Source organism: Corvus cornix, chromosome 8, assembly GCF_000738735.6.
Source record: "Corvus cornix cornix isolate S_Up_H32 chromosome 8, ASM73873v5, whole genome shotgun sequence".
NCBI classification, from domain to species: Eukaryota; Metazoa; Chordata; class Aves; order Passeriformes; family Corvidae; genus Corvus; species Corvus cornix.
In genome coordinates, this window is record NC_046338.1 from 30341225 (window position 1) to 30354589 (window position 13365).

The window sequence follows — 13365 nt, forward strand, 5'->3', positions numbered from 1 at the left end:
GTGGCACCAACGAACAAGGGAAAGGCTGGCTCAAAGGATCGTGGAACGATTAGGGTTGGAAAGGAGCTCAAATGCCCTCTAGCTCAAACCCCACTGCCATGAGCAGAGGCACCTTCCACTAGACCAGGTTGCTCAGAGCTCCATCAGACCTTGAGCGTTTCCAGGGACCCACAGCCGCTCTGGAAAAGCGGTGCTGGTGTTTTACCACGCTCGCTGTCGTGCCGTGATTAGGTCGGGGGCCAGAGGTGTGTGTGTGTCTGTGCCACCAAACAGAGCATCTGCTGTGCCCCTCGGGTCTGTCTGCACGTGGGAATCGTTACCATCTGCAGATCTCCAGCCATGCTTTGTTCTCAGTTTTTTAATACATCTGACGAGAAAAGACATCATAATCACATGTAAGCAAGTCAGGGTGTGTAATGCAGGAAATTGAATAGGAAAGGGGGAGAGGGAGGGAGGGAGAAAAATTAAGAAGATAGCCTGCTGTGGCCAAGCACATAATATGTATTGAAAAGGATTGGGATGTTAATCAAGTTAGCTGCTGTTGGCCTAACTTGGGGCCAGCGTCTTTCGGCCTCATGCAGATGTACTGTAGAAAGGGAAGGACTGAACTCTCCACCCTGAGATGTAGTCCTGGGAAAGCCTCACCTGACTTCTCTAACTACCTCTCCTCCCCTGAGGGACCACGCTTGGAGGCTGGGTTAAAATCAGCCAGGTCCTTGGGGCATCACAGCTGTAGCTCTGTCTTGGGGGGTGCTCCTTGTCTGTGAGCACTGCTGGCTCTTCTCTCTTTCTTCTCCTCCCTTCTTGCTTTCCCATTTCTTTTCCTTCTTCCCCCACTTACCTCACCAAGGGAGACAGGGGGGTATACCAAATAAAAATGTTTGAGCCCTCTGGTCCACTCCTTGCAGCCAGGTCAGTCCTGTAAGTGAGCGAGCCCTGGCTAAGGGAGCGAGGAGACAGCAGTGGGGCCTCTCTCGCAGGGCTTTTGCTGCTGAGCACCTCCCTGCAGGGTGGGACCCCTGGGCTGGAGCCCAAGGTTTTCTCCTGTTCCCATGTGTGAACAATGCCTGACGTGGCACAAACCACCCTGAGGCTAGGCTGCCATCACAGATTGCGTGGTTGTCCCCTCCATTCCCACAGTCTGCTCCTTGGGCTGTGCCTGGCTGGCCAGGACTTGTCTTCTTTCCAAATACACCTTTGCCTCGAATTTCTGGGCTTCCTTCACGCCAGCACTCGACAAAAACGTGGTGTTGGGCAGATCTTGATCAAAACACATCTCGGCACTGGGGGGAAGGGAGGGTACCAGGGTGGGGGAGAAAAACATTTCTGTCTTCTCACTTCCAAAGAACATCTGCTCTGCCATGACTGATACCATGAGAGTCCCAGCTACTTCCAGCTGCCTTCAGGGTTGTAGACAAGTGGCAAGTTGCTGGCTCTCCCAGCAGGCAGGGCTTCTTCCCACAAACCTTTCCACGTGTTGGCTGGTGGACAGTTTGCCGTATCAGTGGGTACTGGGGACATTCTTGGGCTTTGGGGTTTTTTAATTGGAAATATTTTGATGGTAAGGCTGGTAGCTGTTTTCTCTGGGTGCCTCACTTGCCTGGCCAGCTCTGTGTGGGGTGGGAGTGAGAGCCTGGTGAAAGGAGACCAGGAAAGAGGTTATCTGGGTCTTGCTCAATTTAAAGAGTAGCAAACGTGAATGCTGTGAAGATGCTGTAAATTTATGTCGAAGTGGGACTGAATAGGTGAGGAGAAGGCTAGCAAAAGGGAGAAGGGAAATTAGGAGGGAAAGGACTGTTTTGGCTCCCTCCCTTCCCCCTCCCCTGCCCCCACCTTTGCACCCATTTGCAGCCCTGCAGGGTCTCTGACCCCTTATGCCCGCTCCTGCTGTCCTACTGCTCTCGCTCTTTCTCTCTCTCGCCTGTATGGGATCTGAGAAGCTGTATTTGGTGTGCCTCTGCTCTCAGAGTCTCTCCTGCCCTCTCTCCTAGGTTTGCTTTGAGAGACCTGCAGTGCCCACCTCTCTCCTGGTCTTCCTGGCCTCCTCTGGCACTGTCCCAAGCCAGCAGCACAAGCCGGTGGTTGCCGTCCAGCTGACTGACACCGATGGGCGGAACCGCTCTTTAGGTGAGCAGCCTGTGGGCTGTGACACCAGCAGGGACACCCGGAGCCGCCACCACGGCTGTGATCTCTCACTGCTGTCCCCTGCCCCTCGTGCAGGATCTTCTGCCCTCCAAGCTGGTCTGTTGGCATGTGGGGGGCGCAGATGTGAGCCAAAAGCAAATCCCCGGAGCTGGGCGAGTCTCTTCTCTCTTTGCCCTGTCTCGCAGGGATGTATGAGCTGTCGTGTCAGCACAACCCCCTCGTCATCGATGTGACCCACAGCCAGGAGGACCCATCCCCACAGGTGGCTTCGGTGCTTCTCAACTTCTCCTCTCCGCTTGTGGGCATCGCAGCCGTGGCCTTGCGGACCTTGGCTCAGCCTGGCTCCTCTGACCCCCTCACCACCTGCCTCCTGCAGCATGAGGAGGGTTGTGGCCATCGGTGCTACAGGTACGGTCTCCTCAGGGCACGTCCCAGTGGCCACCCAGGGTCTCCTCTGGGAATTTGTGTTTGAATTCTGGAGTTTTTACCTTCTCATTGAGTGCTTTGCAACTATCCTCAGATGGCTTTTGAGGTGTTATTGGGAGATTTGATGTAACGAGTCTCGATTTGCTTATCTTGCTGGAGCGAGTGGGAAGGCAGAAACTCACATCTTGTGCGTGGCCTCTGTGCCTGTACAAAACGGTGCTAAAGGACAGGTTCCTGGTGGGAAAACCAGGAGAAGTTTGAAAATGGCTGAGAAGTTGTCACTGGGGGGTTTTGCTAAAGCCTCCCAAAGCAGCGAGCGAGGGGCGGCGCTTGCAGAAGGGCACCGCTCTCCGAGCGGGTTGTGCTGGCAAAAGGACGGGCGAGGACTGGTGTCCAACACAGACTCCATTCACCCAGGCTGGAGGAGCGTGCTGAGCAGAGCTGGAGGCCCAAGGAGGGGTGATGGGATGGTGCTCAGCCTGGGTGCTAGAAGGGTGGAGGGGAGGACGACAGCCAGATCTGCCAAGGGTGGCTTCGCTTTCGGGTCACAGGTCCCTGAAGTTACCAGCATGTGCTGATCCAGGGCTCCAGTTCAGCCAGTTACTCAAACCACACCACTGGGAGTTCTGATTTTTGAGTTGAGCTTTGGGGTTGTTAAGCACAAAAGGGCTTTGTCTAGGGTCATCTCATTGCTGCTCTTGTCATGTTCCTTCTGTTGATGGCTCTGGATGAATGAATGTCCCTGATAACAAAGGAGTGTGTGTGTTTTTCTTAAAGTCTGTGGGATTGTGGTACAGTTGATTTATGTAGAGTTCTGGAAGCCATGAATATCCTGAAGTGGCTTTTTACTTTTTTTTTTTTTTTTTTTTAAGTGCATGTGTGATTTATACAGAAACGTAAATCTTAGTGAGTCAGAATATAAATATTATTCTCAGCCTTACATTAAAAGATCAGTGTTCACCTGAAATGCAGCGTGTTTCCTCCTGGTAGCTGTTACAGCAATGTACCCACATACTTCTAAGACCCTGGCCAACTGATGTGGTTTTTCAATTACATTTTCTCATCCCTTAAAATAATTTGGCATTCTTGTTGCTTGAGAGCTTCCCCCTTCCCCTGAGAAGTGGCTGGAAGGAGGAAAAGACTCACTGGTCACAGCTGAGCAGTGACTGGTGATGAGGAGATGCCCATATAGGGGCAAATAGAGAGGAAAATAGATGTTTTCCTCATAAAAGTCTCATTATAGCTGAAGCACAGGCCAGTTCCCATATTGCCAAGGCACACCAAGCTGTGTCCCTTTTCCAGGGGCCCAGCAGGATGCTCGTGTCTCCTCTTCCTCTTGTTGCCATCCCATGGGCTCCCCATGGCCTTGACTTCGCAGCAATATGCTGAATTGCAGGGTATGTGCGTGTCCTTAGCAAATACTCGAAGTAAATCAGATTCCCAGAGTTTTCAGAGTGAAAAAATCTATCTAGAGTATTGATTTTCAGAATTAAAGTCTTGAATATTCGGGGGGAGGGGGGGTTAGGCTCTCAGCCTCAAGTGGCCATGCTAATGATAAAGGATCTTCCTCTGTTAAGTCAGGAAACATTCAAGTATCCCCCCGTTACTATATTTTTAAAATCTGTTCCATCTCCAAAAGGAATGCTTTGCAGTATTTTTAAAGGCTAACAATTCATTTCATATAAGGTAGACGGACTCTGGTGGGGGGCAAGGGGGGGAGACCCCTATAAAAATCCAGGAATAGAAAATCTTCAGAGGCTGAGAGACATTTGAGTGTGAAAGATCGCAGACCATCCATGTTCTTCCTGCACAGAGTTGAACTGACCGTCTGCACGCACCCAGCCTCGTGTACACAGTACGTGCGTGTGAGGGCTTTCCTAAAACAACCTGAGAAAGCACAGTAACAAAAGCAGCAAAGCAATGGGGTCTCCTGCCTTCAGCCTAGAAATGCTCCTTGCCAAAATAATAAATATGTGACAGGTTGGTATTTCTGTAGCATCTTTCATCTTGAAGGATCTCGCAGCGCTTTGCGGGCTGCAGAAAGCATAGAGATGGTGTTTATGCTGATCAAGTGCAGCTTTCTCCAGGCCAGGATGCAGCAGGTGTTTGACTCCAGAAAAGCACGTGCTTGTTTTGAAGAAAGTGTCACCTTCTGCTTTGGGACCCACTCGAGGTGCTGAAGGTTGGCAGAGCGCTTGCAGACCAAAGCAGTGTGGTGTCCTCACTGTCATCACCAGGAACCCCTCTCTGCTGTCTCTGCCAGCAGATTTGGGGCTGTCTGTGCATTCTGCTCCCAATCACAACCTTATGAGGTCGAGCAGAAATCAGACTTCTAACAAGTTTCCACCCAGGAGACCCAAAGTCTCCTGGTTTTCATCCTTTTCTTTGCGTTTTTAAACTGAGCCAGGGTCCCTCCTGTTTAACTTGGTACAGGCTATACACTGAACCAGGGGAACATTTTTCATTTCCTCTGCTACATTTATTTTTAGCTTGCTTTTATTTTTCGTGTGTTTTATTTTATGTTCACATATGCTGGGAAATGCCTGGGTGAATTCACAGGAAGGTGCTACAAAAGACGATCTGCTTTGCGTTTGTATTTCCTGTATGAATGCCCTCCTCTGCTTCCCCAAAAGTGGGTGTAAGGCATCGAGGGGAGACTGGTTTGGATTCCTTTGGTATGGAAAATGGATGTGAGGGAGAGAAAATTAGATGGAGGGAGGGAGTTGTTTACGTGTTTTCAATTGATACACTTTATTCAGTAGAGAGGGCTGTTTCCCAAACAGGTTTTATTTGGTTTGTTTTCTTTCTTCCAGGCATCAAATTTATGTAGGGTCAGTTTATGAGCTGCATGTGTGATGGTATGAAGATTTATGGGCACCCTGGGTAGACATGCTGGTGTCTTATTTCACAGAAATGTAGAATAGTTTGGGTTGGAAAGGACTTTAAAATCCTGATTCTTTGCCTCTGGCTTAAGGTGCCCTGTGGATGGAGTCCCTATCTTTGGAGGGATTTAAAACGCCAGTAAATGTGGCACCTGGGGACATGGTTTAGTGGTGGCCTTGACGCTGCTGGGTTAATGGTCGGACTCAGTTTTAGAGCTCTTCTCCAGCCTAAACGGTTCTATGTTTCCAGGGTCCTGATGGCCACCTTTCCTGGGGAATGGGCTCACCTCTGCCTCTGAGACCTCTGGAGGGTGCTTCTCCTCCAGCATCAAAGCCTGTTGACCTCTGGCACTTCTCTTGTGGGTCCCTGGCTGGCTGATGGGCAGCAGTGGCCAAGGCTGTGCTGTAGAATGTGTTACTCACTTTAACTGGTGGCTTTGCTGTCCCCCTGGAAGGTGTCACAGGTAACCCTTGGAGGGCCAGGCACCATTCCATGGACTGCCCCATCCCGTTTGCTCTCTGCAGCCTAATAAGTTTCTTGAGATCAGTGCTCTGTGTATGGGCTTTTTTTGGGGATGCTCAAGAGGTCTTCTGCCTTTCCCTGAGAGTAGCCAGTCTCGCCTAGGGAAAAATATCTCCCAGCACAAGTTTTTCACCAATTTGATCTTGAGTCGAGCACAGTAGCTGAACAGCTTTGAAACAGGGTGCTTGGTGTCACCTCCTGGAAAGGAGCACCCCGGTCTGACACACTTGTTCCAAGCAGAGCTGAGCCCTGGCCCTTCGAGGGAATGTGAGTTACAGCACAGAGCAGTTGTGCGAGGTGCAAGGCACCTTTCCTTTCTGACCTTGCCACAGGCGTCACCTCCCAGTGGTACCCTGGAACCTGATCTTGATTCCTTGTTCTCTTACCAGCACGGACCTTGCATGAATCACACGAAGCCTTCTGTCCTTCCCATGTCCAGTGGAGAAGGGAGCAAGCACCGGGAGAGCCCAGGTTTGCCAGCAGAGCCCTCGGTGTTCGGCTACAGCCAGCCTCCCCCATTCTGCCCTGCCTTTCCTGATGCCGTACACAGGCACAGGGATTCTTCACAGGAACTGGATTAAATGCATCCTTCAGAAGGTTCTCTCATCTCCTGTCACGAGCTGCAGGAGGTGATGAGTCCACCATATCCCCTGCTGAGCTATTCTCATATCCAGTAACCCTTTCTGCTGAGAAGGTGCCTCTGATTTCAAGATGAAAGTTGTTGCTTTTGTTCCGTCCTTGTCGGAAAGGTCTGAATGCCTCCTGCCAGCAGAGAGCTCTTCTGTGTCAGTGTGTCTGTACAGAGCCATCACATGCTCTCACTGTCTCCTCTCTGTCATGATAAATACTTTTTCCTTCTTAAATCTTACAGCAGAAGCCTTGCAGCCCAGCTATGGCTTCTGCTTGCAGCTCCCTTTTGAAATCCCTCTGCTATTTTTATGTCTTTCATGGTGATGGATGTGGCTCAGAAATTAATTCCTCTGGACAAGATGAGAAAATGAGGTAGAGTGTGTTCCTGTGGAGATCTGATAGGGACAAAGATGTTCTTTGGGTGTGGCCTGTCCTGGCTTGGGTTGGGAAGGTGACTAGACCAAACCTGACATCCCATTCAACCTTGTTTTCTGTATCTCTACACAATTATTTTGGTGTAGCAAACAATAACAAAAAAAACATGGAAAGGAACTGCCTGGAAATGCATTAAGATTTATCTACTCTTCCTTTCCCCCCCCCCCCCCTTTGCTGCTATGGCTACAGAGGGCCAACAGGTCATTTGATGTCTTACTGGGGCCTTTTCGCTGTCTCTGAGGCAGATGACAGCGGATGACTCACAGGGATGTTATTTTTTGCAAAGTTTCCTTTGGAGTCACATACAGAAGCAAACACCTTTTCTTGAGATGGCAACCTCAGTGCAGATTGTAATCAAGAAGCCATCACCACCACTGGGTCTGTACACGCAGCCTGCTCCCACAAGGATGGTTGCCATCAGGTTGACTGGAAAAGTGGGACCTTTCACCTTTGCGGGAAACACGCCCGAAGGGAGACATTCCCAAGTATTTCCAAAACACCTTTTCTCATTTCCTAGCTATTCTCTTTTGCTAGACCGCACTGGAGTAAACGCCTTTTATCTCACTGATGCTGGGTGTTACAATCCAGACTCCACCAGAGTATGTGCAGTGACGACTTTTAACTTCAGGAGATTTGGCTGGAGCCTTTACTTTTCTGTCAACATCTCCTATAACCCCCCTCTCCCAAAAATTCGCACCATGAGAAGAACTTACAAGTTTCTGCTGTTGAGAGTTGGAGCTTGATGATAAGGGATGTTTCAGCAGCAATCTTGGGGTTGAAAGCTTGAGCAGACACTGAAGCAATGTGCAGATGATTTATTATACTTTAGGCAGCTGCACTGCATTTGACTTGGCTTAAATTGACGTGGGTAAATCCATCCGTGTTTTCTGTGTTGCATTAAGTAATTGCTGTAAAACATGAAATTTCAGCTTTTGAGAATTTGGGATTTGTCACAACAAAGTAGTATTACCGTACTAGCTTTGCCACCACTGGCTTAACACGCTCTATTGCTGCTTTTATTCTAGAAGGATGAAGGATTCCAAAGGAAAAGCTTTGCTCTAGTTTATAGAATTGTTTCCATTTCAGAACAAAGCTCTTACCGTTCTGGAGCAGTTAGGGCCATCACTAGGCAGAATTTCACAGATTTCCAGACCTGAAACTTTCTTTGATGTTTAAGTTGTGGGACTTGGTGAGCCCAGGGTATCGTGCAGGCTTGTGCTGACATGAAATAAGTTAGGAGAAAAACCTTGATATTTTGTAAAAATGTTGTTGACAAATCATTAGTTTGAGCTTCAAAAGATGCTGGGATAGAAGTGGAAATTTTTTTTGATGTTTTGGGCAGGAAAAAAGTAAAAAAATATTGGCTTGTCCCACATCTTATATGGCCTGAATCAGAAATGGGCAGAAGTCAAGAGTTTGCAGCTGTGATACAGGAATTTCATTTATTATCAAAAGCAGAAAGAGCTCCTTCATGCTGAGATCAGAACTGGGCTAACTGCACCATTTCCTTGTCCAGCCTTTGTTAGGGTGTTCCAGGGTCTGGGAGCTGTCATTTATTCCATCACTTTACCCGAGCCCTGGCATAGCATGTGGATCATGATGGGGCCAGGTCACAGGGCTTCTTTTCTCTTTTGACCTGCACTCGTTCCCCATCAGGCTCAAAAGTGTCCTGGTCCCAAGTACGGCAGTGATAGCTGTGATGATGCTGATAAAGGAAGCAATCAAGGCAGTGTCTGCAGGATGGGTTGATATGTATTTCTTAATGTTATTGATATATTTGAGAAAATCAGACAGCTTTCAGTGATGTGAGCTCCTCTTCCGGTCTGGAAGAGCAGCACCAGACTTCAAAGCTAGGTGTGGGACAAGCACAGCTGCTCAGAATTTGAGCTGCTTGGTCTCGGATCATTTCCAAAACAAAATCTAGGGGGTATTTGTAGGATTAGGGGTGTTGTTAATCACAGAGAAAACAGTGCTAAGCTAGTCATCTTTGGGGACAAAGAGAAAGGTAATTTTTCTAACCCAAACCTTTCTATTATTTCTAATGCCCATACAGAACATGTGTGTGAGTGTTTATGTATGTGATGTACATAAACAGAAATATTTTGCTGTTATGACCTGCAATTATCAATCTCTTATGCATAACTACCCTATGTAACATTTTGTATTTATAATACGTGAGAAACCTGCTGATAATCTTGATCTACTTTCTACCACACTGCTGGTTACGTTTCTGAACTGGTGGAAAACCGAAATGTCCCTGGTAGCGCTCAAAAGGATTAGCGCTTCATTTAATTGTTACTTAATAACAGCGTTGTCCCGACTGCCAAGGCTGCCCCAGACAACGTGCTGTCTCTCCAGCAGCACCAGCAGAGCTGCTCCAGCCAAGCACTTGGCCTGGATGCATCTGGAGGATGCCACGGCACGCCCTCAAACCCGTGCCGTGATGGGCGCGAGCTCCGTAACTCAACACCCTGACCATGGGCTGTGAGGGTGCTGAGGCCCTGGCACAGGCTGCCCAGAGAGGCTGTGGCTGCCCCATCGCTAGAGGTGTTCCAGGCCAGTTTGGAGGGGGCTTGGAGCAGCCTGGTCTGGTGGAAAGGTGCATGTCCTTGTGTACCTTTGACTGGTGAGGAAGGAGATGGAATGGAGAAGCGAGGCTGGAAAGAGGACATGGGTGCCCAGAGACAAACACACAAGGAAGTTTAGGACAGTGGCTCAATCCACTGGGCAGTGGAACTGGGGACAGGAGCAAGTAGGAGCCAGGGGCACAAGGCAGGGAGCAGAGCAACTGCCCAGAGAAGGTGACTGCGGGAGGGGAGGGGAGAGGGCTACAATTGGTACCAGATGCCCTCAGAAGCTAATGACCTGACAAACGCTGCACTCATAAAACAAATTCTTTAAAAAGGAAGCAAATGGAAATATAAGCTAGTGAAAGAATTTGCAGCAGCTGCCCTGAAACCATTTCTCACTTCATAAACAGGTCTGCATTGAAAAAACAGCCCCTTTCTTCTTGTTCTCCTTTGTGGTCCCCTCCTGTGCCCACCGGTTCTTTTGGGGCTGTGGCCTGCAGGTTTCCACCATGTCTTTGGCTCGGTGGACTTGTCCAGAGTCAACAGCACATTGCGTTCCCTTAACGTCTGCGTCGGTACCGATTTGGTTTTTTTGGGGGTTGCTGGTTTTTGGTTTTTTTTTTGTGTGTGTGTGTGTCTTTTGTGGTATTTCTAGCTCTGTGCATCCTTGGCTGGAAACGTTGAGTAAAGGCAAGAGGCAGAGGCCTCTGCCTCGCTGGGAGAAAGGCAGTGCCTGAAAACAGCTGGCAGCCCTGTGCCAAGCAGGGAGCAGAGGAGAGCGAGGCGTTCAGGTACAGCTCCCTCCCTTCTCTCCCCAGTCATTGCCTGAGCATGCAGCACCTCTGTCCCTGACTGAGGAGGGCTGGGGTCAGGTGTTGCACCTGTATCACCTGGTAACAGATAAAGCCAGGCTGATGGAGCTGTTGTATTTCCCTACGTCTTGTCCCAGTTCCATCCCAGGTAATTAATTGACTGGCTGCATTTCCCTGATGGAGACCGTAACCCTTTGGCCAGCACTGGTTCTCATTATGGAATTGGGATGCTTGAATAGTCAGTACCTAATGGCTGCTGCAGTGATGAGGAGGAGGAGGTGTGGGCGATGCATTGCAAACCAAGGAATGGGTGATGCATTGCAAACTTTCCTGGGACCTCTTGCACCTTGCAGTGGTGCCGAGGGGAAGGTTATTCCTCCCTTTAGCTGCATCTCACCTTGGTGGCCGTGGTTGAGGCTGTGGAGCTGGACAGGTGCATGTTGAGATGGTCTTGATCCCCAAGAGCCTGGCATCAGCATGCATAGGCTTGGGGTGCTGTGTTGGCCTGTGGGAAGAGCAGAGGTGCTGAAGACCATCAGAGCAGAGGGGGAAGGTGACAGGAGTGGGGTTGAGGAGCCAGTGGTATATCCAGCTCCTCCCTTCCACCACAGGCTGTGGTGTAGCTGTATGGATATGAAGGGGGACTGCACAGGACCTGAGGAACATCTCAAAGATGATTCCCTAATATTTGCAGAGGTTTCCTCTTAGCTAAACCTTTCCTTGGAGTTGGATTCTCCAGTATCCTATGGAGAGTTTGCCATATCTGATTCAAAGGTTAGACAAAGGTGTAGCTTCTGCCTCCCCTCTCCTTGTCACCTCCCTCCTTTTGTTCTCTTGGTCTACCTGCAGTGAGCCCCTTTGGTGCCCGGCAGCGTGCACACTCTGTGCCTGTGTGCAGGCAGCACAAATTTTGGAATATCGTTGAGCTGTGCCTCCTTTCATCAGCTTGGAAGAGCATGGTGGAGGTTGGTGAGAAGGTGTGGGCTGGGATGAAGTCCAGCTGAAACAGAGTTGTGATGAAGTACTCTCCTGGCATCATTGTCAGGAGACTTCAAGCCTGGAAGAAGCTGGAGCTGTGAGGGATAGGTGTGCATCTCTGGGCATCTGTGACCCGCTGAGCATTCATTCCACGCAAGTGCCTCCTGGAGAGAGCCCTTCCTTGCTGAAGTAGTCCTGGGAGCCACTGGTTGATCCCTTCTCTGTTCTCCTCCACAGCTGTGCCCACGGTGCCTGCACAGGATCGGGAAGCTGTACGCGGCCACCGCTGGCTCACGCTGCCACCCTCAACTGCAGCTCCGATGGCCCGAGGCACATGACGTGCACCGTTGCCTGCGAAAAGGGCTTCGTCCTCCACTCCAGTGGTGGGAAGAAGCTGGGCTCCACACAGGTGAGTGGGCCTCAGGATGGCCCATGGGACCAAGACCTAGATGAAAAAGATTTAACCCCCCTGAGGTGGCTGGAGAGAGCACAGACCACTTTGCTCCTCCAGCCCCGACCTTTTTGCTGCTTTCCCAGCAAATCCCAGCTCAGTGAAGCTCCAGCCAGCCTAAAGGCTGATGCAGGGAATGTCCCAAGTCAGGGTGATGCACCCCAGCAGAGGGAGAGGTAGATACTTTTGCTCTCCAGACGGACATTGCTTGGAGAGTAAAACGTCCCTGGGATGTTTTCTCTCTTAAAGCTGAAGTTAGTGGCTCAGGAAAAAATGAAGTCATTGCAGAGCAACTATATTTAGAGGCAGCTGAGAGCATGGAGAGCTTTTCTTCCTTTGTGTTGTGTTGCAATAATGGCACAGAGGTCACCGTGAAAGAGTTTGTCCCACTTTGCAGAGGGTTGGGGGTTACCTCATTAAAGTCACGAGCCAGCACAGCTCTTAGCTGTTGACTGAGGAGACCTGGGATGATGTGTCCTTGGGAACTGAGCTGCTTTGGTCCAGGCAGTCACCTTGGCAGGGGTTTAGGGACAGAGTGTCCTGTCCTTAGGCTGTTTCTGGAGGGGGGAACAGGAGTCTCTGGGGCTGAGCTGGCCTACATGCCAGACTGAGCGAGAGCGTGGGCTTACTTGGTTCAGACAGAAGTGGGTTGGGCCACGTCAGCAGGGTGACCCTTCCTCTCCTCGGAGATCTGCTTGTGACACCTGGCAGGCAGGTTTCCCACGCTGCAGTGTTGGCCAAAGGAGAGGTGGGCACTGGGAAATGCACCAGGACAGCTGGAGATGCGCTGCTCATCACTGGGAGGTCATTAATTACATGGCCACGGGGTCTGTGGGCCAAGGCATGCCCAGGGAAAACAAAATGTTCCCATTCTCCGAAATGAAACCACACAAAATAAATCTGCCTCGGGTGACAGTTTTCCTGTGTTTGGCAGTGAGATGGGAAACTTCTGAACAGAGCTTTACCCCAAGTGGCTGTCACAGCAGAGGGCAGCTTGCAAGTGCCTTGCCCTGAGCCCTCCAGGGATGTTGCAGTGATGACTGGCTTGTGACCCTGTTTAGGAAAATGCACACAGCTCTTCTCCTAAGCATCCTCTCCACCTAGTTCAGCTACACTATGATCCTGCTGCACACTTGGGAGTGCTGGACTCAAATTTAATGATGTCCTTCAGAGCCACCACATCCAGGTTCAATCAAGACGTGGTGGTTGGGAGGATAAGGTCATGTGCTCGGCTGTACTCAGCCAGTGAAGGGACATCAGGAATATTGGTCTGCAGCCCCTGGCTGAGGGCTGCTGGGCTGGGGCTAGCAGTTTGGGAATGGAAACCATAGAACAGTTGGGGTTGGAAGGGACCTTTAGAAGATCACTTGGTCCAAGCCCCCCGTTGTGGCTAGGAACACCTTGCACTAAACCCGGTTGCTCACAGCAAACCATCATCCACCACTCGGTTTTGATGAAGCCTGTAGCGCATGTTGACCATATTTAGTGGTGGGACCATGGTGGTTTTTGATGT

General features: G+C 50.1%; 1 protein-coding gene across 1 annotated transcript in view; it reads left to right on the top strand.

The window, feature by feature from the left end:
* PAPPA2 (pappalysin 2) overlaps window positions 1–13365 on the top strand; it is a 95912-nt gene that overhangs the window by 53486 nt on the left and 29061 nt on the right. Inside the window, 3 exon segments of the mRNA XM_039555625.1 lie at window positions 1992–2127; window positions 2331–2553; window positions 11639–11810. Coding sequence (XP_039411559.1) covers window positions 1992–2127; window positions 2331–2553; window positions 11639–11810 — 531 coding nt within the window.